The 26,827-nt window shown below is 32.7% G+C and overlaps 3 protein-coding genes across 6 annotated transcripts; 1 reads left to right on the top strand and 2 right to left on the bottom strand.

Annotated features, from left to right (window-relative positions):
- Positions 1–4,720: 4,720 nt before the first annotated feature.
- LOC106775969 (metal tolerance protein 4) lies at positions 4,721–9,351 on the top strand. The gene is made up of 7 exons (XM_014663238.2): positions 4,721–5,067; positions 5,642–5,811; positions 6,214–6,412; positions 7,173–7,351; positions 7,432–7,582; positions 7,842–7,972; positions 8,916–9,351. Exons 1-7 carry the CDS (start codon positions 4,836–4,838, stop codon positions 9,093–9,095), a joined length of 1,242 nt encoding a protein of 413 aa, XP_014518724.1. The 5' UTR covers positions 4,721–4,835; the 3' UTR covers positions 9,096–9,351.
- Positions 9,352–9,421: 70 nt separating this feature from the next.
- LOC106775970 (60S ribosomal protein L10-like) lies at positions 9,422–11,750 on the bottom strand. 2 transcript variants are annotated; one of them, XM_014663239.2, is made up of 4 exons: positions 11,636–11,750; positions 10,595–11,096; positions 9,874–9,955; positions 9,422–9,716 (listed from the first exon to the last, which is right to left on the bottom strand). In XM_014663239.2, the coding sequence occupies exons 1-4, from the start codon at positions 11,643–11,645 to the stop codon at positions 9,648–9,650; spliced, it is 663 nt and encodes a 220-aa protein (XP_014518725.1). In that variant the 5' UTR covers positions 11,646–11,750; the 3' UTR covers positions 9,422–9,647. The 2 variants fall into 2 exon arrangements, with proteins under 2 accessions (XP_014518725.1, XP_022642304.1); XM_022786583.1 differs by lacking the exon at positions 9,874–9,955.
- Positions 11,751–12,119: 369 nt separating this feature from the next.
- LOC106775907 (probable LRR receptor-like serine/threonine-protein kinase At1g06840) lies at positions 12,120–26,085 on the bottom strand. Of its 3 annotated transcripts, XM_022786582.1 has the most exons (22): positions 25,813–26,085; positions 25,474–25,700; positions 25,204–25,377; positions 24,342–24,492; positions 23,663–23,734; positions 23,413–23,484; positions 23,008–23,151; positions 22,792–22,863; positions 22,596–22,667; positions 21,828–21,902; positions 20,628–20,696; positions 20,427–20,495; positions 20,237–20,308; positions 19,593–19,679; positions 19,387–19,455; positions 18,725–19,212; positions 16,416–16,574; positions 14,990–15,273; positions 14,592–14,643; positions 14,153–14,403; positions 13,390–13,524; positions 12,120–12,868 (listed from the first exon to the last, which is right to left on the bottom strand). In XM_022786582.1, the coding sequence occupies exons 3-22, from the start codon at positions 25,307–25,309 to the stop codon at positions 12,512–12,514; spliced, it is 2,856 nt and encodes a 951-aa protein (XP_022642303.1). In that variant the 5' UTR covers positions 25,310–25,377; positions 25,474–25,700; positions 25,813–26,085; the 3' UTR covers positions 12,120–12,511. The 3 variants fall into 3 exon arrangements, with proteins under 3 accessions (XP_022642303.1, XP_014518632.1, XP_014518635.1); XM_014663146.2 differs by lacking the exon at positions 25,474–25,700 and having other exon boundaries at positions 25,813–26,084; XM_014663149.2 differs by lacking the exons at positions 25,474–25,700; positions 25,813–26,085 and adding an exon at positions 25,701–25,801.
- Positions 26,086–26,827: the final 742 nt, after the last annotated feature.

Genomic DNA, 26,827 nt, shown 5'->3' with positions numbered 1-26,827 from the left:
ATAATTTTCAGTTAATAAGTTACGACAGAAATTTTTTAACACAGTCCATTTCAGTTAACAGCAAGGTTCAAATGAATCAAATTTTCACAAAAAGAAATTTAATATAGATTAATTAAAATACAAAAATCTATTTGACACGATTTTGTATGAATAGGAACATCCAAAATAATTAAACTTTATTTTTACGCAGCTTTGTACTTGAAATAGAAGAAAGAAGAAGTAAAGAAAAGTGAAATGTGGAGTTTAAGGGTGAAAGAATTAGAAATGAGTTTGATGGATATTAATTGAAAGGAAAATATATTTTGACACCAATTTTTGATACTATTTTGACACTGTATATATGTCAAAACGTGGTTGAACAATTTTTCAAATTAAAAAAATTGAGATAAGAATATATTTGAAAAAAAAACCAATTTTTTTTTTAATTTGAAATTACTTAATTACATTTTGACATTGTGTAATATCAAAATAATATCAAAAAATTGGTGTATTTTCCTAATTGAAAAATAAAAGTGAGGGAGAGAGTGTACTAGTTGACGTGAAAGTGGGTGAAAAGTGAGAGAGAGAAGAAAAGTGGGTGAAAGTAGGAGACAGAAGAAGAGTTAAGTGTGTTATTTTGATTGAAAGAAAAATGATGGGAAAAGGGAAGTTATTTACGTAAATGGTGGGGAGAAAGAATAATAAATATGTATTTTGGGTTTAAGTAGAAAAAGAAAATGAAAAGTGAGAAAGAGAGAGTATGTTACCCGAGAAGGGAAGAAGGAGAAAAATAAAAGAAAAAAATTAACTTTTCATGATAGAGGAGTATGTGTCATCATATTTAAGTGTTGTGGGTCCCCTGAGTTTTTGGGAGAAAAGGGAAAAATAATATTAAATGGTAAAAAATACAGTAATGTGATAGTTTTGTGGTTAAGAGAATGTTTAGGAAAATAAGAGTAAGAAAAAATAAAAGGGGTGACAGAATTAAAAAAGAGTTTTTATTGATTTTGTTTGGTTTTAATAAAAGTAGATGGATTTTATTTGATGAAATTATGATGATTATTTTGTATTTATTTAATAGGATGGATGCATTGTATTGATATTAAATTATATTAATATAATATAATTATATATAAAAAATTATTAGCAGAGAGTATGTAATGATATTAAATTATATTAAAATAATATAATTATAAGATTAGTAGGTACGTATAAAAGGAAATTATGATATATGGAAATGTTCATTTATAATTATAATATTATAATACGAATGAAAGATTTTACGTTGGTATAATATATATATATATATATATATATATATATATATATATGGGGTTTGTTAACACGCATACGCCTGTTTTTCAGTTGGTACGTTTTAACAATGTGTACCGGATTATAGTAGACAAAAATACCCTCATTTATCATGGATTCTAAGTTTTAAGGTAAAGGGTATTTAAATAATTTTCATTCTCAAAACTAAAAAAAAAAAGAAACCCACAAACCCTTACTCACCTTCCTCATTCCTCTCAACCCTTTCTCTTTCATCTCTCTCAGTCCAACATTTTTTTTTCTCTGTCATCTCTCTCACTCCAACATTTTCTCTATCATCCCCTATTGCCCCAATTGAAAAAAAAAATAGAAATCCTTTGTCATTAGAGATATTTTCTCTCTCATCTCAACATTTTCTCTGTCATCATTCTAATATTTTTTCTCTCATCTCAACCCAATTGAAGATGGTGGTAGCAATTTGAATCAGAGATATTTTTTAAAAATTGAAAAAGTTTACTCTTTTATAATCATTTTATATTTATTAATGTGTGTAAAATGATGATAAGTTTTGTCATTTTATGTTACTCTTTCCAAATCTCAAAGGTAAAAAAATGATTTTACTGATTTTTATCTTGCACAGTGGTTAAAGTTTATTCTAAATAGAAGTTGATTCAGTGATAAAAAAGGGACATAAGTAAATTAAAGAAATAGGTATAGAAGAATTCCCTAGAGTACAATTCTTTCAATTCTAGGTTGTAATCTTACATCATGTATCCCATACCAATAGAGAAAGGAAAAAGAAACACTTTTGTGTAAAGGAAAAAGGACAAGGGTTAGGCAAGGGTTTATGATTTTTTTTTCAATTGGGACAATAGGAATGACAGAGAAAAAATGTTGGAGTGAGAGAGATGAAAGAGAAAGGGTTGAGAGGAATGAGGAAGGTGAGTAAGGGTTTGGGGTTTCTTTTTTTTAGTTTTGAGAATGAAAATTATTTAAATATCCTTTACCTTAAAACTTAGAATCCATGATAAATGAGGGTATTTTTGTCTATTATAATCCAGTACACATTGTTAAAACGTACCAACTGAAAAACAGGCCTACGCATGTTAACAAACCCCTATATATATATATATATATATAACATTTGGTTTGGTTTATTATAACTATTGTAATAGGATTTAAGGAAACAGGTTTTTATATTTTCGAACGTACATAAGTTTAGATATTAGAAATAAATTATAAAGATTCTGGTAGTATTGAGAAATTTTGATTAAATTTATGGAGTTATTATTTTTATAATTTATAATGAATGAGTTAATGTATATTGTTGAAATTATGTATATGTTGGTTGTAGCAAAAAGTATATAATTGCAAAGTGATGAAAGTACGATTCAAGTGGTAGACTAAGTTCCATCTGTATAGAATCTCTTGGTGAGTTTCTTAGTGTTTAGAATTAAAGTATGAGCTTAATCTTGGGGGTCTTCCTAACGCTTCAATGGTCTTTCTTTTCACGTAAAAAGGTTGAACCATGGTGAGGAGTAACAGGAGGTCTTAGTTTTGGAGGCTCCCAATATACTCAAGACAGGGAACAAACTAACCTCGTGAATGTGGCAGGGTGGGGAACCCAAGTTTCATAAGCCACCACGGGTGCATGGCCCGCCATAGCTCGACTCTCATTCTAAAATTCGAACGAGTCAGGTCTAAAAGATAACATGTTAAGATCAGTGTCATAAATTTCCTTGCTTGTATTACTTTACTGGAGTTTAAGCTGGTATGTATATGTGGATATAATTGCATGTTTTTTTATATAATTAGGTCACCCTTACTTGCTTGTGTTTGTTGTCATGTTTGCATATGTTTTCTTTTGCGATAATAATCTACTTGGATGAGAGTATATGACGAGGAGGTTTCTTTGAAGACTGCTTTTGGAAAGAGATGGCAGTGTTGCGATCTAGTCCACTAGGCTTCAATCACTTTTCTTAGTCTATGTTATTTTGAAGAACTTTACTGTGTTTAAAGTTTTAAATTCCTAGTATTTTGAAGGAGAAAACTCTAGTACTCCAGTTTCACATTCTGTACTACTCGAAGGACTGTAATTCTAAATTCTCTTATTACTTAACTGCTTATTATATTATGCATGATAACGTCTTTATTATATGTATCTTTGCTATAATTTTGTACCGTGACTTCAACAAGATTCTTTTACTTTTAACCTACTATTTAAAGTCTATTAAGAAGTTATTCATTCCTCTCTCTTTTTGTTTATGAAGTGTTGATAAATTATAAATTACGAATCTTGGTGAATAAAATTATCTGTTTAAAATCTATTAAGAAGTTATTCATTCCTCTCTTTTTTGTTTATGAAGTGTTGATAAATTATAAATTACGAACCTCGGTGAATAAAATTATCAATAAAATAATCTAGTTCTACAGTGAAATAAATTTTAAATTTATCATGATACTAAACAAAACTAATTAGTTTTTGGATATAAATTCAAAATCTTCCCGTGTCATTATTAATACTTAATCATTTATGACATCAAGTAAATTTAATTGATATTTAATAGTTTATGACATCAAGTAAATTTAATTAATATTTAATAATTTAGGACACCTTCCTTTCGTATATTTTTGCTATTATTAATTTTTTTTTCCAGAAAACATCACACCCAATTTACTAAGTAGGGTATTCTTGTCAGATATGTCGGTAACAAGTGGTCCTTTTTTAACCGTATATAGACCCACTCCAATAATAAAAAAAAATAAACTAAACAATTTTTTTTATAAATTAAAATGAACCTATTTATTATAGAAATTCATTATATTAATTTTAATTTGTACAATACTTAATTTTAGTTTATGAAAATTCTATATTTAAGAATACACGTTTTTCATATTCAATATGCTTCTTTAAAACCATATAGCTCATTCCTTCTTTACCATTATTATTGACACTAACATTTCTTCCTTCACATTTACACTCCACCGTTTTAAATACGATATAAATCTAGCATTAAGAAAATAAAATACTTTTACTATAACGTACAAAGATTAACTAACACCAAAATTATTTCAATAATAATAATAATAATAATCTTAAAATTTAATTTCTGATTATATTAACTAGTTAATTGTCATTTTAATTCAATAAAGGTTTTCTCACAAAAATTAATCATAATCTATATATATATATAAGTTAAGAACACATGATACACTTAACTTTTACTAGCAGTGTGAGATTTTACTAATTTCGAATTTCTTGATATTTCTCAAATTTTTTAAATTTAGAAAAATAGAGAACAATTATTATGACTTTGTAGGGGTATAGTACATAGATATTTTTTTGTTAGAGGTCTAGCTCGCAATAAAAGAAAATAATACACTGATGTGAGACACCATTAAACTATTGAAAGAATATTCAAATTGAGTTTATTTTTATTTTAACCCATAGTTTTAATTTGTAGCTATATATGATCTGTGTCTAAGGCTATGCATATGATATTTTTGTTAGTTGCGGTTCATTTTCAGAATCTCTGTGAGCCTTGCATGTGTCACGACCTTTGTCCTTAGTAGGTTCATCAATCGTCATGGAAACAAGTACGGGTTTGGATCCGACGCTTCCGCTTCTCCAACAGGACAATTATGAGAACAACTCCGCCAAAAACGGTGGCCGGACTGACCGACTCACTCGTCGGAACTCGGTCAACTCTATCAGAACCTTCTTCTTCTCCAAGCTTCCCGATAAAGTCCGTTCTGGCCTAGACTCCGAGTCTCCCTACGACGGCATTAACCTCTCCTCCACCACCGCCTTAAGCAAAGGTCTCTCTCTCTCTCTCTATATATATATATGAATTTAAGTTAAATGAATATTTGTATATAGATATCTTTGGTGTTTAATTTTGTATTGAATAACTGTTTACAGAATGTATGATTAAGTTTATATATGTGTTATGCATACATCACGCCGGTGAATTTTGTGTTATGTGTAAAGTCAAATGTCAACAGAGAAATTATTGAAGGCTGTGATGTGTGTTCTTGAATCTTACTTTTCTTCTGTGAAGTTCTTGAATAATGTTTTTTCTTTTCTTTTATTTTATTTTTTGCTGAGCTATTCACCTAGTTTCTCATTTTATAATATATAGCCTCTACATACTTCTATATAACAATTTATCGCTGTCGGGATGTTTCGGTGGTGATTTTAAACTGTTAAAATTTCTGTTATCTTGTAAACGTCACGGAATATGCTGTGTTTTGGTTTAGAACTTAAATCGAGATGACTGTAGGATGAAATAAATCCTGTCTTTTGGTTTAGAACTTAGAACGAGATGACTTTAGGATGAAATAAATCGTTTGAGTTTTTTTTTTTAACATTGAACTTGGTTGAGTTTTACAGGGGAAATAGAATACTATGAAAGACAATTAGCTACTCTGAAATCGTTTGAGGAAGTGGACTCTGTGGTGTCATCTGATTGCATTGATGAGGAAGACAGTGCTGGACTAGCTCAACAAGAAAGAGCAATGAGGATTTCTAATTATGCAAATATAGCATTGTTGATATTAAAGGTGATAGATATGTCATTTTGTGTGTCTGTCTAGAATGCATGTATTATATCTGAAGTAGCGACCAAAGTCATGAAAGGATTCTCTCCGGTGTTTAGAAGAGAATTGATTTTTTGAACTAGCTTAGATCCTGTTGGATAAATGTCTTCAAAGTATAAAAAAAAGTAAGAAAGAAAAATAAGCTTAAAATTATATTATATATAAGTTAAAAACAGTTTTAAAAGAAACTAAATGAAAAAACTTTTACGCATTAACAATCACGTAAGCTTATTTGGACTTGTGGATGAAGCTTAGTTGATTGTTTAAACTTGTTTAATCATAATTAACTCCTTAAGTGATTGTTTTTCTACTGCCATTACTGATAATTTTTCTGCAAAATAACAATATATACATATCTTTGTCTAGAGTTATGCCACCATAAGGAGTGGGTCAATAGCTATTGCGGCATCAACTTTGGATTCTCTGCTTGATCTCATGGCTGGTGGCATACTTTGGTTCACCCACCTCGCAATGAAGAACATAAATATCTATAAATACCCAATAGGAAAGTTAAGAGTTCAGCCAGTTGGCATTATTATCTTTGCAGCAATCATGGCTACTCTTGGTGGGTCAAACTGAATTGAGCTATTCCTGTTTTCTCACTGTCAATTATGCTCTAATATTTTTATTCAAAAGTGTTTCCTTCTCCTGGGAGTTGCATGCTACAGTATCCCTTTTATTTAAATTAAATTCAGTTAAAAGTTAAAGATTTCTGATTCAGATTTCAATCTGGATGTGCATCAGCTCATGCTTAATGCAAACCAATACGAAGGAATCAAATTTCTTTACTTTAGCTCTTGTCTGTAGAATCTAACTGCTCGAAGTTCTAATGTCTATGGTGAACTTAAAAGAGACAACATTGTTTCCCAAACAATAGAACAAAATTCTTAAAGGCTTTCTTATTTAACTAATTAAGGAAAAGGATTCAGCTTAGGTTATAGCTGATAACAGGTTGTTTACAGAATGTCCAATATGATGGCAGATAGGTTTAGAATTATTATTTTTTCATTCGACCATAAATCAAAAAGGTCCTAGTATGAGAAAGAATGCTGCAGGCGGTATATCCGTCTTCCCCAAGCTTTTAAACTCCACAATTGACAACATACAGCTTCTACTAGAATCAAAGTCTTTAAAATAGTTTTTCTTAATGAAGTCATAGATAAAATGTAAACTTCAATATGTTGAAGTATACGTTCAAATGTTAATGGTTGTAATCGTACTGCTTTTAAATTTACATATTTAGTGCTCTAAAGTTTTCACAGATTTGTGTTATTAAAAGAACTGAAATGCATTAGAATATTAACAATTAATTCAATTCACTATAGGCTTTCAGGTATTAATCACAGCTGTACAACAACTAATACAAAACAGTCCTAGTGAAATTATGTCCTCGGAACAGATAATATGGTTGTACTCTATTATGCTATTTGCAACAGCAGTGAAGCTTGTGCTCTGGCTTTACTGTAGAAACTCGGCAAACAAGATTGTCCGTGCCTATGCAGATGTATGGTGGTTCTCTTTTGATGTTTCTTTATGAATGAAGTTAAAATACAACTGAACTATCTCAGAAATGCCAACTTGCAGGATCATCAATTTGATGTTGTAACAAACGTGGTTGGACTAGTTGCTGCTGTACTTGGTGATAAATATTACTGGTGGATCGACCCGATTGGAGCTATTATGCTTGCAATTTACACTATTACAAATTGGTCACGCACTGTCATGGAAAATGCAGGTATATCCTTATCAGTGTTCTGAACAGACAGACTTTAGCGAGTGTACATGCCCATGAGAGAAAACTATAAACGAACATCGATAACTTATTAACTATAAACCGTATATTAAAATCAGGGTTTTCCACTAAGCACAAATGTCGTTAACTCTAGAAAGTAGATTCTTTTACATCGCTCTTACTGCCTCCACTGCCACTTTTCTCAAGTCCTGGTGTCTATCAAAGCTCTACTAATTCTGATTCTGGATAACTTTCTATGTAGTTTCACTGGTGGGACAATCTGCACCTCCTGAAGTTTTGCAGAAGCTCACATATCTCGTTATAAGGCACCCTAGAGTCAAGCGCATTGATACTGTTCGCGCATATACATTTGGGGTTCTGTATTTTGTGGAGGTATGCTATATTAATACAAAATCGATTTGGAAGAACTCTAGCTACAAGGATAACCCTGTTTGCCAAAAATTAAACTATAAATGACTACCTATTTGCTAATTTTAGCATTCTATATTAGCAACGAACAAATAATGTTAGGGAAGTTATTTTCTAGGTCTAACTCACTATCGCAAAAGAAAAAAGCAACGAACAAATAGCCCTGTTCTATTCTTTTTTATTATATAATGTTAGAAAAGTGATTGTCTAGGTCCAACTCATTTTCGCAATAACATTCACGCTGAGTGACAATTAGATGCGATGTCTCCAATTGGGTTCAATTAGTTAAATCTTGTAAATTACAACTTGAAACTAAATCCAGGTCCGGTTGAATTTATGGAGCAGAGACTATCAGAAGTGATCTTGCATCCAATTTTTTCCCAGAAAATCTTACAGGTGTAACATGGCATCTAAATTTAATATAGAAATTTATAAAAGAGGAGTGAACCACTTTATGAAATTTAGTTTTTGATAGACCAACAGTCTCATTTTAAATTTTGTAGTTGATCATATTTAGATAAAACATGGTCATTATTGTTGTATTACAGAAATATGCTTTCCATTCGGGCTTCCCCTTAGTTTATAGTAGTTTTTTTCTTCTATGTACTTAACACTGAACATATTTGTGACGACTGAAGGCTTGGGTGTATCGATACTTGCACATGGTTTAGACTATATAACTATTTTTTCGTAATGGGTCGCATTAATCCATGCTCGAATTATTGAGAGATAAACTGTGTGCATGTATGAAATTGGATGCAATTCTCTGGTAGTACAAATAAAATATATTTTTTCTATCTGGACTATGCTGATTGCATGATTTTTTAAAATCATTAATAGAAATTAAGAAGTCATATTTCAAGTACGATTAGATTTTGTCTCTTCATTTGGATTTGGTTTGTAACAGGTTGACATTGAACTGCCAGAAGATTTACCCTTAAAAGAAGCACACGCCATTGGGGAGAGCCTACAGATAAAGCTCGAGAAACTCCCAGAAGTTGAGCGGGCGTTTGTTCATTTAGACTTCGAATGTGATCATAAACCAGAGCACTCAGTTGTCGTCAAACTGCCCAACAATCAGTCTTAAGCACATTTTTCAGGTATATGTATAAAATTGCCCAACCTCTGTTGTAGAGTCTATGGCAAATAACTTCTTCACGAAGAACGAAACTTTAATCAGTAGAGAAGGATCCAGCTGTTTGTTTGTGTGAAACGGCAACCATTATGTTCGCAAAAATTTTCCTTTCAATTAAATTGTTATTTAGTTCAGAAGACTTATTGTCTAGAAAAGGCGAAATACGCTAAAAAAAACACAGAAGGGGTTCTTGTAGACCTCATTTTTATTTTTTTTTGGTCATATTTTTTACTAATTTCAGAACGCCAAGGATAAGTTACCACAGCTCAGAAACAATATACGCAACAGAAACCATATTTATTTATTTCTATTCTGTTTAAAGTGTGACAGAATAATAAGATGTCAATACAACAAATGTGCGTCTTTCAAGCTCCCAGGTTGAAAGATAGACAGATACATAATTTATAGTAGTTACAGTTCAGACTATAATCAACAGCTAACAAATGAATTCACGAGGTGAAAAGAAAAGCCATACACTCCATGAATTTCCTACTGGTAAATGACCTAAGCAGTAGCTGGTAAGAAAGCTCTTCCGGGCGCACGATTTGCCAAAGGTCCGTGACACCCAAGAACCTGAGAAGGACAAAATCAAATAGTCAATCTACTAATCCTAAAGAAACAAAAATCAAAATTTCCAAGTTCCCTTCTAAGTAAGGGATTTATTCAAGAATAGTGGATCACATTGCAGAAATACTTTTCAAAATCACATTTTCATGGTCTGAGGACAAACCTTAGCATTGACCCCATCCGGCACAATTCTGTTTTCAGACTTCAACTTCAAATACTCACTTCGACTTAGCTTAGTAAATCCCCTGAAAATTTAAAGAAAACTACTAAATAAACGGGCATTACCACTAAATTAACCATATTTAAGCGAAAAAAAAAGGTTAAATTCAAGCTGGTTAACACTTCTTGATGTTTTTAATCTTTCAAAATATATGAAATTTGATTTTAATATTTTTAAAGAAATTATTAGTTTTTTTTTTTCAAAAATAATTCCCATCGTCATTAAATAATGTCGAATATATTTAGACATATATATCATCTTAATTATTATTCTAATATAGCATATATATACATCATCATGCCATCAATAAACAATAGCATAAACTATTTTTTAAAAAATAAATTTACAGAGCTAAAATGGTAAGAATGTAAATTCCTATGTATCATCCACATGAAAGAAAATTATCCTCCAATGAAACAAAAATCATGTATGCCTTTTTAGTTTTAATACAATGTAGAAGCACTATTACTCGATTTTGCAAATATCAGTTTTAAGAACTAATCTGCCACCAAGTTTTTCGCGCAACTGTTAAAAATTTCCAAATCATTATAACCTCCCCTCTATATTCTTAATATTTCAATTTTCTCAACGATTTCAATCAATCCAACGAATTTGTGAGAATTAAAAAACTGATATGTGAATATATGAAACAAAAATAACTAACCACTTTCTGCTGACAATAATCTTCTGACGGCCAGGGAACTTGAACTTGGCGCGGCGAAGAGCCTCCTGAGCGTGCTGACCATTCCCATCCTTACATCGAACGGAGAGCAACACCTGTCCAATACTCACTCTCGCGCACGTCCCCTGCGGCTTTCCGAACGCCCCCCTCATCCCGGTCTGGAGCCTGTCCGCCCCGGCGCACGATAGCATCTTGTTGATACGGAGCACGTGGAAGGGGTGCACCCTCACGCGCAGGTGGAACGCGTCCTTCCCCGCAAACTTCGCCATGTACTTGTTGCAGGCGATGCGCGCCGCCTCCAAGGCCTCGCTGGACACGTTCTCCTTCTCCCAGGAGACGAGGTGCACGCAGAAGGGAAACTCGTCCACGCCTTTCTTCTTCATCCCCACGTCGTATATTCGGATCTTCGGATCCGGAACGCCGCGGCAGAACCGCGACTTCGGATACGGTTTGTTCTTTATCTGACGGTAACAACGCGCCGGTCCTGAACCACATCACACGCTCACCGTTACAGAAATTGGTAACACAACTCCACATCCTCTTTCAATCATCAACTATTGATTCTATCATATCATATCGTTCTTTAGAACAATCATTTCCAATAACCAACTGTTTACAAGTTTTAATAGCCAGCGTAAAATTATTAAATTCTACATTTAACATTTAAATTTAAAATCAATTCATACCTAAACCCTAAAGTTAAACTAAAGTTGATGGAAAACTAGTTTAACTAATTGCTTCATGTTATACTTCAAAAAGTTCTAGGCCTGTTATTAGTTTCTAATTATCTAAAGACGAAATGTAAGAAACTGAATCAAAACATTAAGGATGAATATTCCATGCTACCACATAAAGGAATTAAATCATCAGAAAATTTATCTAAATATGACCTAACTAACTACTTTACAAGATTTCTACATTATTCAATGATAATATGTTTGGCGTAATACATTGAAGAAGCAGATTTAACATTCAGAAGGAACCGAAAGAAAAAAAAGAAGAAGAGAGATTGTTGTAGCTTACTTCTTCCCATTGTGTTTGGGTTGCGTTGATGAAATAGTCCAAGAGTTTAAGGAGGGGGAGAGGATGGTGGTCCTTTTATACCCTTCGGAGGTGCACGCGGTTTGTGTTGGCGTGCGTATGGGCGTGCGTCATGTTTACCGGCGTGGGCCCGTTTTGAGTGTCGGCCCAGAATGTTCGAGAAGAGGTTAGCTTTTTGGACCCGTTATTGAGGCCCAATAAGACCACTTTCAGGTAAAAACTCGCCATCCATAAAATATTATAATAATTAACATGATTTATTATTAAGTACATAAAATAAAATAATTTAGAAAATTAAAAAATTGCTCCTAATTTAAAGAAATGTTCCATTTTTAATTTTAATAATAAAAGCACCAAATACACCCAACACAGGCACGGATGTATCAAAATATCTATTTAGCGTATGTTTCTCAATCTAAAAAGGTAAAGAAACAGATAATAAAAAAATAGTAATTTATAAACATGGTTCAAGAGGGAAATTACTCTTTTTAGCCAATAGGATTAGATTACAGTATCAGTTAACAGTTTGAATCCTTCTATAAAATGAAAAGTTCAAACTTACCCAAAATAAAGAAAGAAAGAAAGAACTTCAAACATTTGAATAAGCTACTTCAAACAGAATTCAACTCCCTAGTACTTATCTAGCACTACGTACAAACAACCAGTCAGCATGATGGTATACAAAATCGATGTTATTTACCCAGCTAGAGCTCTATTAGTCTATCACATTATACATTTAAAGGGTGAAGATGAAAAGTAGTAACCATATGGCCAAATTATTTAATGTACAAGCTAATGACACAACCTCATCTGAATCACCATGATTGCAGAAGGTAATAATTTTTAACTTGTATAGTTCTATCTTGGCTTGATGCTTGGTATTACTCCACTAACAAGGTCGCTACCAGACACATCTCCTGATACAAAAGGAGTCTTCATAGCAGAAGCAGAGGATGAAGATGGTATACTGTGAATGTCAGTTTTGCCAGAATCACTAGACATAAATTCAGCTTTCTTGGTATCTGATTCTGGCATTGTAGACCATATGTTTTCAAGCTCTCTAACCACTTCTGCCATTCTAGGCCGTGCCTCTGGCTCATCTTCGCAACACTTCAAGGCCAATGTCAAAAATTTCTCTACATGCTCAGACGGATAGGACCCCATGCGTCCATCGATCATTGAAAATATTACACCTGATTGGTACGCAATATTAACCTGAAAAGAATCAGAGAAGTTAGTGCAAAGGTGAATTTGGGGTATCCCCAAGCCAAAAGCTAGAGACTGATCTCACCAAGTACTCAGATTAATTTATAAGACTCAAAGTTTAGAAAAGTAAATTGTCAAACACTATTATTTGACATCTTAAGGCATAGGAAATGATTGAAGGAATATTTACACGACAAAAACAAAAGGATAGACAGACATAACATTACTTGAAAATTGTTTAATTTGATTCAACCTATGATGTGAAATACTTAGTTATGCTGCTGTCTACCCAAAATCTTCGATTAAAGGAATAATAGTTGGACATCAATAACCAAAAAAAAGAACCTTTGTTGACAAGAATTTATGTAGAGAGAAAGGACTCTCTCTGTCTTTGTATTGAGGTGACATGATTCAATTACAAACAACACTCAAACTATATGAGGGTGAAGTATAATGAGACAGCAGAAAAAGTTCCAGCTGTTATCAGTAGGGAAAAGGGAGAGAAAAGAGGTCCTACGATAACCAAATACCTCTCTAACAATATTTTTTCCGTGTGAGATAGGATGCATCCCAGTCAAAAGTTCCAGAAATACAACACCAAGACTATAAACATCACTCTTGTCTGTCAACTTGTGAGTTAAGAAGTACTCTGGATCAAGGTACCCCTGCATATTCAAAACAGTGAGAAAAATCTATTAAAATTCACCAAGTAAATAAAAGTCAACCCTTCAAAAACCATGTTGAGATACTATTTCATTACTGAAGCTTAATTGGACCGAGGCAACTGCATGAATGAAGCATGATATAACCTAAAAAGTTATCCCATCTTGCTAAATTGCTCATCCTTGTAAGTTATATACCATTATTTAATCTCTAATCAATGTACGACTTGGTGCTATCACAGCAAGCTCTGATACTTTTGAAGTTTAAATACCTGTTCTTTTCTCAAAAGAAACACTCCTAACATTGGCCATAACTAGGTCAAACTCTATAGTTTTCTCAAAACCATTATTTTTTATTTTATCATTACATGCTCTATATACTACTACTCGATGCTAGTAGCCTTTTCCATGGTATTAATTTGGCTTGTTAATAATACAGTACAGAGATAATTGCTACGATATCATTGATATGCTATTCCTATACTTTTTATCCATTACAGCTTACACTAATATTAATAGTATTATACAAGTGCCAAGATAGATTAGTAATGCAACAATATGATTTATAATCTTGTAATTATTATACATGTTCACTATTTAGCAAAACCAAATCCAATCATGAAACCCTTACCGGCGTCCCCTTTACCACCGTAGATACATGACCAGGAACAACTCCTTCCATATCTGGAACTGGGGCAAGACGCGAAAGTCCAAAATCAGCCACTTTTGCCGAAAATTTAGAGTCTAACAATATGTTGCTGGCCTTTACGTCTCGGTGGAATATTGGAGGATCGGCTTCTGTGTGTAGATACATGAGGCCTTTAGCTGCCCCTAGTGCAATCTTCAATCTCATGGCAAAAGTCAGGGGTTCTTTCGCTGTAACTGTAAACAATAGGCTTACTCTTAAGAGAGATATCTTAGAAAGGAAATTAGGCACCCAACAACTATGTTGGGCTTCGAGACAAGTAATATGTTCAAAGCATATGTGGCTACTCATTCATCAGAATAATGCAATGAAACCAAAATCTTAATAATTTCAGAATATTAGAAAATAAGAGCATAATTTATACCAGAAAGGTGATCCCTCAATGTGCCATTAGACATAAATTCATAAACCAGCATCTGCAAGCATGAAGCATCAAGCGAAATGGAAGGAATTCAATATAGTCAGAAAGAAAGTTTAAGACATACATGAATATCAAAATCCAAATTTCAATAACAGCTGGATCTGAGTTACGACCTACATACAACTTCCTTCTTTTTGTTTAAAGTGTTTCTAGCTAAGCCCGTAAATGCTTGTTTCTTAATTTATGTACAAATAACTTCCTCTAGGATTTAAAAAGGGGTAGAAATCTATGGGATTACTGGATATTAACATCCACAAAGGACATCACGAATCAAGAAAATCTTTAAGGTTACAAAGTAAAATAGTGAGTATTAAATTTTATGAATTTGGAAAAAGAATTACCTGTTCACCTTCTTCATCACAGTATCCAATCAGAGAAACAAGGTTGCGATGATGTAACCTTGATAGTAATGATATTTCTGTGAGGAACTCCTTCTCACCTTGCAGAGATCCCTCTTGAGCGCGTTTTATGGCAACAACTGTGCCATCAGAAAGAGTCCCTTTATAAACCTTCCCATAGCCACCTTGTCCAACTTGAGAAGAAATGTTGAAATTGTTTGTAGCGGAGGACAATTCTCCATAAGTAAAGGCCCTTACACCATCAATTTTTATAGAGATTTTAGATGCTGCAAATAAACGTAAGTCTATGTGAATAGAGAAGACTTATTAATAAATCATTCATTAACCAATCAGATATGGTTTGTAGTCATAGTACCACATAATTGTTTTGATTCCATGCATACCAAGTTCAAACAGGAAGAAAAATGGATATAATTCCACCAAGAATGTTGAAGTTCTGATGGGAAAAAACTTAAAACAATAGTAATTTTACACCTAGTGTAAACTATACCTTTACGGCTTATAGATGAATATCCAAACTGCAGTTAAATTGTTTATACATTTTGAAAAACACTAAAAACAAGTACAGCCAATGTTGCGGTATTAGCACCTCCTTAGTCATAAGTATCCAATTTACAAGCAAGGCTGATGATTAGAATACAAATCATGATAAGAAGGGATAAAATTCGATTTGAGCAACCTGCAACCACATGAGCTTCTCAATACACAACCATCTATAATATTACAAGATTAACAAGCTACATAGCATGACGGTCTTGAGCTAAACTTCTTGGTTCTCTATAATTATTCAACTTTGATTAGATACAACGTAAAAATTCATACAAACATAGATATATTTCAGTGGCAGAAGTCTTGTCTTTTTATTAATGTCTTATATCTTGTCCACACACTCCCCAACCCCATAAAAATGTGTCTCTTTTCCTGTATAATGGTTATGGCCTAGAGCTATCTTTGGTGTTCTATTCATAGCTGTTCACAAGGCAATTGTTATTTCTGAATTATGATTTGCAAACATTACGAGCTTTGCTGTGTTAAGTTTTGTCATGTCCCTTGTTGTGTATAGGATTCAGTTCACCCTCCTCCCTTCCTACTAGTCGTATTTTCTCTCGTTTTTATTTAATCAATTTTCTCTTAACAAAATCTAAGAAAAATATCCAAGGACATTTATCAATGAATGCAACAAAAAGAGACAGAACATCTTAGAACTATTTCAAGAAATCAATTTATTATGGCATGTCCACAGAAGCCATCCCAAAGGTAAATATGACATTAAAAGAAACTATATTTCAGATATGGTTCACGCAAAAATAATAACACCAAGAATTCTCATCGTGAAGAGGAAGAGCACTTAAAACAATTTAAAGAGGAAAGTAGCAATGCAGCTGCTAATTCATGTTACAGAACTCACCCTGACGTCGCTTTGAAACAGTATGGTAACCTCTCATTTTGATTCTCAATATAAGAAGGGTAACAATTGCAGATAATGTCACTGCACAAGCAATTCCCCCTACAACTATGCCAACCAGTGCACCTGTGCTTATTCCTGATTTTGAATCCTTGCCAATTTCTGCAACAACAATATGGGCAGTATGAAGACAGTCCTGTAACAGTTATCAAATATGATATTCAATATTTGGAAGTACAGCACACATTTCTCCAAACAAAATTGGAAAAGTGGACATAATGTGTGTGATACAAGATCCTCTCCTTTTGACTCCTAATACTCCAATACCTAAAACAGAAAGGCCATGTGAAAGCTATCAGGCAGGAGTTAGCAAAAATGATGCACTGGGGTATTGGTCTAAAGTGGCACTTTATCTTCTTCATCTTCTTATGAAGCTTGGACATGCCTCACAAATGGTGTGTCCCAGTGTGCAACACATATCAAGCACCAACACACTTAAGACACATCGATGAAGTGTCAAATTCGACAGACTTTTTTTGTTTGTAAGATAGTTTTGACATGACTCCAACACAATATTAATAATCACAAATACAATGATTTTTTAAAAACCCATAAACTTGTAAGCTCATTGCATAAGTTAGTTTTTGTGTTATGATTACATAAATAAGGAACAAATCTTATACGATCACTACTTTCACTTTTTGAATATTAGATAGATGGATTAAATTCAATTTTGTACTAGGTAACAATATATGTAGATTATTATATTTGGCTAACCTTGTTTATAGATGATATTGAGTACATAAATTATTGGTTGTTAAATTAAACAATTCATAATGATCTAATATATAAATTTGTGTCCCATCTCCAACATTTTCGAAGTGTCGTGCTCGATGTCAGGATCCATGCTACATATTGCAAATTATTAATGGATATTAGGGTTTGGTTATAAGACAACAGAGCTTCACTAGGAAAGGGGATGCAGGAAAGGAAACTATTTAAAGGACAAGAATTTATGCTGTTGGTGGGTTGAAGGATTAGCTAAATCCGATTAATTTCTTCCTTTTTGATTCCTCTATAATTTCACTACAAATTTATTTGCTGTTTTCTTTCATTAATTCACAGATTTGAATAGCTATAAATTAGTCATGTATTATTCAGACAGATTTGATATGATAGAAGAGTTTTTACTCTAAACCCTAAATTTCTTGTAGTGGTCTAGGAACTTTCAGTTTCTCACTTTTCAACCCCAATTTTTCTTGAGTTCTGATTCATGAAATCTTGTTTCATATCCCTCACGAGTTGAGGTCAAGATCAATTTAAATACATTTTATTCTCTCAAATCTTGCCTTTAGTTTCAACTTTTAACTAATATGAGACTATTGGACATACAAAAAAAATTACAATTACTTTAGTATCTTTGAGAAAATTTTATTGGTCAATTCAGTGGGAAGCATTACTTTAGTTGAGCTTCAATTCAACACCTTTATGAAAGGGAAGGAATTGTGGGGGCATGTTGATGGGCCCAGTCCAGCTCCCAAAAACTAGGGGTGTACACAGATCAGCTTAGGTTGTGTTTGGACAAACCCATTACACACCCAATAATTGGGCCACAGTTTTTGGTTTGCTTTGTAATTTCAAAACACATTTTGTTACATAGTTTAAAATATTATTTTAAAAAAGCAGACTATATTATTTAATATTTAAATAACTTATTTTTTTCAAAAATGCACTTTTAGTTAATAGAGTAATGGAGTAAATTGAAAAATAGTAATATTACTACAGCTATTAACATTATTTAGGAACTTTGGTCAGATTAAGTTCGCTTGGGTCTCAAGTTAAAACTTGTCACCTAACCCTAGGAAATTGGGTCAGATTGGATGGGGTTGGATTAGGTTTGATCCAATCATAAAGAAACAAAACCCAATCTGTTTGGATTACATTACGACCACGGATTAAACGACCCAATAAACACCCCATCAGAGATAGTTTGGGACTTTGAAATAAGGAGACATATCCCCTACATTCATGAATAGGAAGGGAAAAAAGGAAACAAGACAACGATAGAAAACTTCCTAAAGAATATCCAGTCTGATTTGGTTCATATTTGGTCCTTTAAACTTAATCCTAACAGCAGGCACAGAGTCATCTACCAGATTCGACATAACTTTAAAAATTTTATCTTGATTTGTTTTGTCCACACACGGTATGTGTAAAATCAAACATGAAACAAGTAGTTTTGTTAAAAGTATGCATCAATCCTTATTCTATCAAAGCAATGTAGCAGATCCAAAGTAGTTTCTAAGTCTTACCATCCTTGTAAGGACCCAAAAGATCGAAGCCAAGCAGTTCATAAGGTCCAAACAGATCACTGTCTTGAATTAGCCATCCTGTGAACATGCTTGTGATCCGTAGGAGCTCACTTCTATTGAAAGTATGATTGCTAGTGTTATTAACATATAGAGGAAAAAATTTCAAGTCCATTCTCAACCGAGGTCCTGCTTGCCAATAAAAAGTATATTCTAGCTGATCAGTAGATAATTGAAGACCAGTAGTCATGTAGGTCTCAAAATCATCCAAATACGGAGTAAAGTCTGAAAATCCAGGACTTTTCAGCCGATAGGCAACAAGCAATGGAAGTGCACAGAAACAATCAACAGAGTACTCATAAGGAGGAGGGCATGCTTGAGGTTTACATGAACTGGGGTTTATAGTGAATGAGCCATTTGTTACAGTAGCACCTTCAGGTCCACAGAAGTGATCAAGGGTTTTGTTTGAGCAAAGGGGATTCCCATCAAGCCTGAAATACAGTTTTTTTTTTAAATAAAGACATGTGAAGCTATTTAAAAAAGACGGGATGATGCTAAATCCAATGCTATATTCTTGACCTTAGGCCTAGTGACTGTAATGTTTAGAACATGCATAACAAGGAGAAAAAATATGAAAATAATAGCTGATAAGTTTAGAACCGTACACAACTGTGACATTTGGAGGAAGATCAATACTTCCTGATATGGCTGTAAGGCTATTATTTTGCAACTCCCTGCATGATCAGAAACCAAAGCTCAGAGAAGAAGAATGTACTGAGTAGCGCTACTACACAGAGGGACATACAGATAAACAAATGATATTAGCATGGTGAAATTCCCAAAATGGGAAATTTATCACTTAAGATCTTACAAAAGAAAGTTTTCTGTTCCATTTGAAGTCTTATTCGTCCAAATAGAGGATGAAACAGTGCCATTCAATGAATTGTTTGCAAGTGACCTGCCCAATATAATGATAGAAGAAAAAATCAATTTTTATAACTTGATTGATTAAATAAGAAATATAAAAGTTTAATACTTCGATATCAAATATCTGTTAGGACACAACCTCTTATTACAAAGGCCTATTAAAGAAGAAACAAGGAAAAAGGAAAATACAGCTCTTTGTTTTGATTAAAACAACTGTAAATCTTTTAGTTATAGTTGTGGGTTGAAGGGAGGTTATGTATAGAGAGGTGTTTACGTCCGGGAAAAGGGGGAGAGAAATAGTTTTGTTGTGGGAGGTTGCTAGACCCTCGAAGTGCCAGTGGATGTATTGTGAACACTTAGTGCAATTGGAAGAAATATACAAAACTCTCATTTTTTTTCCCTTTGAGAATTCTTTTTGTAAGAATTTCAGATCCAGTTTCTATAAACATCAGTAATCCAATATATGATCTATAAGTGACATAAGGTGGGAGACAGTAGTAACTCTTGTCTGGCTTATAGAATTTATAATGTGATATAGCTTGATGTAAAAGAAAAGAGAAGAAAAACAGAAAACAGAAAACAACTTACAACTTCTGAAGACGTGGAAGATCAACAAAGTAAGATGGAATATTTCCAGTTAGGTGGTTGTTTGATAAATCACTGCACATATCTCAAGAGGTCAAGAACTAACATATTTGGAAAATATTGGCAAAATGACATGGAATCCAAATAATTAAACATAAAATCGTACAACAGATGAAATGATAGAGACTCTCACATGGTTGTGATATTCTCAGAAAGCTTATTGGCAGGAATTGATTCGTTCAACTGGTTGAAACTAAGGTCACTGAAATTTACACAAATAATAGAATAACCACAGTTACAAACTGCACTAGAAATTTTATTTTCCAAACACGTATATTAGAATCTTCATTTTTCAGGAAAAGATACTTCTCTTATTACAGATAACTGAACTTACAGATAAAGAAGGTGAGGTATCCTGCTTAAGTCAGGAACTGGTCCTGTCAAACTGCAATTCCTAAGGCTCCTAATAATACCAATAAACCATGAATAAGATTTAGACAGTCAATCTTGACATCAAGCCCTTCGTCTTGACCAAATTAAATTTTCTTCTCTGGTGAGAAATTTATTTAGCAGATGATAGAAGAAATATATAGTGATTGCATGTTCTCCTCCAATAGTGTGCAAGAGCCAATTCAAATCATTCCAAACCGTAAAACCAATCTAAAGAACCAAATATTGAACAAACCCTTAGCTGAAAAACTAATCTTTTCAGTTAAGTTTGCTTTTGGTTTTCAAGTTCAAAAACCGAATCACATACATACTAAACTTAGTTGTTTACATATTATAATCTTAAACTTCTAGGATTTTTCTATTATATTTCAGTAATGAAAAGGAATTTTATTATGTATTTGACATTTTATCGAATAACAGTTGTCCATAAATGAAAAAGAGGCGTCATAGAAATTCATGCATCGATTTGGGGCTCTACACTTACCATATATCTAATGCAAATTCATTTGGTTGCTGACTGAATATAGTCTTTTCAAATTTTTTTTTTATAAAAAAAGAGACAAAACTAAAATATATAAACCGATCCAAACAAAGAAGACTGGGTTGGCAAGTATGGACTTTATATTATTCTAGAACAGATACCAAAAGCCTTTTCTTTAGACAACTACAAAAATCCTTCCAAATAAAGACAAAAAAAGAAAATGAAACCAAAAGAAACTTTCTGAACAATGAGAATAGTTGAGAGTAAAAAGAGAATATAAAATTGGAGGGCTTACAAGATCCCTCTTGTGATCTTCTGTTTATAATGATAGAAACTGATACAATGAAAGATCAACAGACTACCCTAGATTCCTAGGTACAACTCATAGAGTACACTAGACTTCTAAGTACAAGACTAGGTACTAATCATTATTACAGCAGATAAATGGTTCGCAATGCACTACTTATTACTTATTTCAACAAGAACATCACACATAAGCATTAGTAACAGAGCATCATTGCTAGTGAATATTATACAGTCACACGATACTCATTTGAGGGAGAGAATGCTAGTTGTGTCAAACTCATTGAGTTATAAATTCATAATGCTCTATGTGCACAACAATAAATGGTGCTCTACCAAGGAATTACAGAATTCACTTACATCTTCAACAACTTTGACATGTTGCCATACGTATCAGGAATACTATTTCCTTCGAAGTTATTGTTATCAAGTTGACTGCAAAAGCAAGATAAAGAAACACTTTAAAAATCTAATTAAACATCAAGGAATATTTATTGAAACAGTCAACAATAAGTAGAACACATCAGAAAAGGATTAAAAGTTTTACAGTGACAAATGTAGCAAATATCAAATATTGATGCAACAAAATCTATGATAGATACTTAGCTGGCAAAGTAGCCAGCCCTGTTTTCCACTACTTGCCTAGCAATTTCACTTCTTACAACCTAAGGTTGATCAAAACCTAAAGCATCAGATGGCATTGAAATAAAATTCCATTTCTCTACTTGGTACAAGGTGTTCATATCATGATCATTTTCCTTGTGCTTTCAGAAGTATTCTCAATTCTTCCTTTTTAAAGAATAAAGAGGACCTTTTTTGTCCTTTTCCTTGCTTAGCTGTCACAGTAAGTTACAACTGTAGCTGTCAGACAATTATAACTGACACCTAGTCCTGACTAGTATGTATAGTGCTGTGCCAGTAACTAGACCATCTTGTATATTTTGACTAAAATCAATACAATACACATTCTGTTTTTTCTCTGAAATCTAATAAGATGTCCCTTGAAACTAGTTCGATGCGTTTTTCCATCCAAAAATAAAAAAAGAAATAAAACTATACATGCTTATATATATATATATATATATATATATATATATATATATATTACTTAAACAATAAGAAACCTACATGATAAGTAAATTTGGCAACTTGTACAGCTCAGGGGGAAGATATCCAGATAAGTTGTTATTGTCGAGAAGACTGCAGAAACAGAGATGCATCTTTTGAGCAAGATATAAGCATGATCATTAAGAATTAAAATAAAAACACACATGGGAAAATGTTAATAGCTGCAGATGTCAACGATATCCAATTACCAACTTACAGGTGAACAAGATTTGGTAATCGAGAAAGCTCTGGTGGGATTTGCCCGCTGAGTGAGTTGTTGTTCATGTGACTGCTCCATTGAGGGGAGGGGTATTAAACATTATTTTCTTTCTATTTTCTAGGTCAGGATAAAAAATGTTGAGAAATAAAATGGTTAACATAAAAATAGAAAGAGTGGTCATTCTTAAACCACATTTTCGTGTCAAAAGCTTACAAATGCTTTGTCTTGTTCAGATTTGCAAATGACGTAGGAAGAGATCCTGATATATGGTTCTGATCTATTTGTATTCTATCCAGATTTGGAAGATAGCCAATCTCCTCTGGTAGTGGACCTGTTAAATTATTTCCATTCAGGAGCCTGCAAAAAACACATTTGATGAGAAACAATGTAGAAATTTTGCAACTCTTGTTATATTACAACTCCTTTATTCATACAACCATTAAAATTAATCTTTTACCCCTTAAGGAAACAATATTTAAATTCAATTTATTTATATCAACTCAGAATTCAAGCAATGACAAGGATGAATATGCATTAATACTTCTAAAATGTAATAAAACAACTGAACTGTTCAATCAATTTGATGGACAACATACATGCCGAAAGGGCTCAACTTACAATAGTTCCAAAGATTTGATATTGCCAACTTCCTTTGGGATACTGCCACTTATGTTGTTCCACATAAAGTTCCTTTAGAATACAAAGAAAAACATGTATCAGAGGAAGTAGGTAACTAAAAGCTACAAAGGGGTAAAAAACTCAAATTAGCGAAATCCCCTACTCAAGCGAAAATGGTATCTAGCAATGCTAAACTGAATATTGTTCAGAATATTTGTCCTTTCAAACATAAGATCAAATATTTTCTTACAATCTTTTCATGTATGTTAATTTGCCAAGCTCTGGTGCCAAGGTTCCAGACAGTTGCAAACTCAGTAATTGCCTACAGCCAAGAAAAAACAAACTCAATGGAGTAGAAGTGAAAAGAAAGCTCTCAATTCTCACACAGATTGATAGATCCGCATTATAAGTATTGAATTATTGACGTCAGAAATAAAAGGAAATTGATTATTGATCAAGCATGTAAATTTATCAAAATATACTGAAAAGATCATCATAAAGAAGTGTTCACTTGTTGTGTCCCACAGCTCTCATCCTGTTTAGGTGATTATACTGATTTCTAGAGGACAGCTTATAAACTATAGAGTAGGAGGATGTTTGATTCACATAATGACTGAATCTATTTGCAACCTCTGAAGGAGAGTTAGAGAGAACAACAAAGGAGGAAGGCTAGCAACACTCTACACTCACCTCAGTTAAAATTTAATGAAAATCACTAATTTTGGTGGATCCAAATCTAAATCAAGAGCGTGAATTGTTAAATAAGATGACCCACCAAAATTTGCGATTTCCAATAAATTATAGTGAATAATGGAGAAAATCTTAAGAGAAAGAGAGTGCCGCAAGCACTTTTCTTATAAAAGAAGGACAAAGGAAATGTTAATATCAATTATGAAAAAGAAATGACGACTAGAAGATAAAATTCATACAATTCTTCAACATGCAGATAGCCATCCTCCTGTGTTTCATTGAAGCACAAAACTCCTTTCCACCTTGATGTACATGGGTCTCCATGATTCCAATTGCTTAAATTTCCATTAGGATCAATCAAACTACTCTTAATGGCTATCAATGCTTCAACTGCACATTAATTCAAATGAGAACATCATATCATCAATAGAACCAACAAATACAGTACACATCACACGCAACACTTCACAGCTACTACCTAGTTTTTTTTTTTTCTCTTTTATTGGAATAATGGGTTCTCTTACTCCTTTCTCAAATTTTAAAAAAAGTCTGGGTATTATTGTTGTAAGAGACACTTGCATATCATATTTTCAGATTTTATAGCAATTTCACACGTGATCTTTTCGATGATAGTTATACATAGGAACAATAGCATGTGCTATGACATATTACAGAACTCACTCCGCAAGATAAGAGCTACGGCTTCCACAAACACTTGTATACCATCAAAGAGAAGCTATCACAAAACGAGTATCTCAAAATCTTAAGTTGTTAGGTGAAAATAAATGGTTTTTAATAGTACATCCCTTGCACACCCCCTCATGCAAGGGTCCTTTGAGATTAAAGAATGATTAGTGCACAAGTCCAGCTACCCTGTGTTTAAATTCCACTTTTTAATTATGTAGAGGAATAGAGAAGACAAGAATAAGACTCTAAACTAAATAATTTAATTTAAAGACTCTTACATAATGTCATGAATGAACCAACTAGTCAAAAAACATCAGTGCATTCCTAATGGAAGCAAAGCAATCAGAGAATACAAAAAAAAAAAAAAAAAAAAAAAAAAAAAAAAAAAAAAAAAAAAAAAAAAAAAACACATACCTTCAACATTACTAGTTATGTTATTCTGCCCAGCAGCATGTAGCAAATAGCAGCAAAACCACAGGATGACAACAACTTCAAGCTTGAAACTCTTTGAAAGATACATCCCAAAAATGCATAAGCACTATAACTCTCAAATATCTCTCATGAACTAGGCAGTGTACTTTTCTCTCCCTGATAACAACAAAACCATGTGAAAATTTGAGAGAAGAATCTCTACTTTTCATTGATAAATTGCATTAAAATAAAGAAATTAATGTAGATTAGCACCTAAGAGATTCATACAAATATGCTTCGCATAAAAAGGCGATCAACACACGTATGTGCAGATATATTGAGCTGAAATTGACTGATAACGACTAGTATAGACTGATACATCTACACTACAATTATCTCATTCCAAGTAAGAAGCATGAATACAAGTTCAAATCCCAGCAGCTCTTACACTAAAGCAAAACCAAATTCAGAAACAACCCTTTGAAACTAGAGGAGAATACCTGAGACAAGAGAAGCAAAACCGAAGCCAAAATACAAAAAGACTCAAACTTTGAAAGAAGTAGATAAATAAAAATAAAAAAGTAACATATGGGTGTGCGACATGTTAAGTACCAAGAAGGTGAAAGTGAAAGGGCATCACAGTATGCGATGGTTCGTGGGTATTGTCTTGTCTGGAAGACCAGGTCGCCACAAGAAGAAATGCAGCAGAAAATGTGAGGGATTGATGATGTGGGAAAGCCATGTTTTTCACAACTGTGGATTTGAACCAAATGCATTAAAAAATTGGTGAAAGAAAAAAGAAATAAAGAAGCTCTGAAATGAGAGGGTGGACGAATTTGACTTTTATGATACATGAACCAGACATTCACTACACCCAAAATCAGCATGAAAATGCCTCTGGCAAGGGACAACAACCAACTACCTGCCAGAGATACAATCATTATTTTTCTTTAAAATATTGCTATCATTTATTTATCGCAAAATAATATACTAATCAACCATCAAAATTAAATTAAATGATCATTAAATGAAACAATTATAAGATTTTTTTTCACTCAAGTAATGCATATGCATTCAAAAAATATAAATAATATGATTTTTTTACTTTTGAATAAATTAAATTCGGAAATATGATTAGAAGAAAATTGTAGAAAAATAAGTTAAAATTCAGTTTCTATTTATTGAATCAAAATTTTAATTTTTTATTTAAAAAAGAAAAAATATATTAAAAATTTTAAAAAAAAATTAACATAATGCAGAATTCAATTTTTCAACATTTAAAAAAAATACCATCGTCAATATTTTATTTTAGCCACTTCATTTTAAATCTTATTAATTTTGTACTAGGTTCTTTTTTTTATTTGCCTAATGTGGTAGCATTTTTCGATGTATAAATTACAGTATCAGTGCCAAAAATAACAAGGAAGTAAAAATATTTTATTTTTAATTCCACTAATGTTTTGGCTGTATTTATATTTTGACGTCAAAACGCATATGTGTATAATATTAAGTTGCCTGTACGTGTCAATTTTATAAAACTGACGTATATCAAATTAATAATTTACAATTTTATAACTATGTTATTACTTTTGTATTTTAAAGACTATTTAATTAACCATGGCAATTT

This window comes from Vigna radiata, chromosome 10, assembly GCF_000741045.1.
Source record: "Vigna radiata var. radiata cultivar VC1973A chromosome 10, Vradiata_ver6, whole genome shotgun sequence".
Classification (NCBI taxonomy): Eukaryota; Viridiplantae; Streptophyta; class Magnoliopsida; order Fabales; family Fabaceae; genus Vigna; species Vigna radiata.
Note: the sequence above shows the minus strand (reverse complement) of the source record. Positions and strands in the feature narration are given on the sequence as shown.

Coding starts and splice junctions, on each gene's coding strand:
- LOC106775907 (XM_022786582.1), bottom strand. CDS start 25,309: ATGTATCTTTCAAAGAGTTTCAAGCTTGAAGTTGTTGTCATCCTGTGG. Junction 22,668..22,791: donor TTACCAAATCTTGTTCACCT/GTAAGTTGGTAA, acceptor CTGTTTCTGCAG/TCTTCTCGACAATAACAACT. Junction 14,404..14,591: donor ATTGAGGGATCACCTTTCTG/GTATAAATTATG, acceptor TATTGTTTACAG/TTACAGCGAAAGAACCCCTG.
- LOC106775969 (XM_014663238.2), top strand. CDS start 4,836: ATGGAAACAAGTACGGGTTTGGATCCGACGCTTCCGCTTCTCCAACAG. Junction 5,812..6,213: donor TAGCATTGTTGATATTAAAG/GTGATAGATATG, acceptor ATCTTTGTCTAG/AGTTATGCCACCATAAGGAG. Junction 6,413..7,172: donor AGCAATCATGGCTACTCTTG/GTGGGTCAAACT, acceptor AATTCACTATAG/GCTTTCAGGTATTAATCACA.
- LOC106775970 (XM_014663239.2), bottom strand. Junction 9,956..10,594: donor ATTATTGTCAGCAGAAAGTG/GTTAGTTATTTT, acceptor TTAAATTTTCAG/GGGATTTACTAAGCTAAGTC. Junction 9,717..9,873: donor CGGATGGGGTCAATGCTAAG/GTTTGTCCTCAG, acceptor TGTCCTTCTCAG/GTTCTTGGGTGTCACGGACC.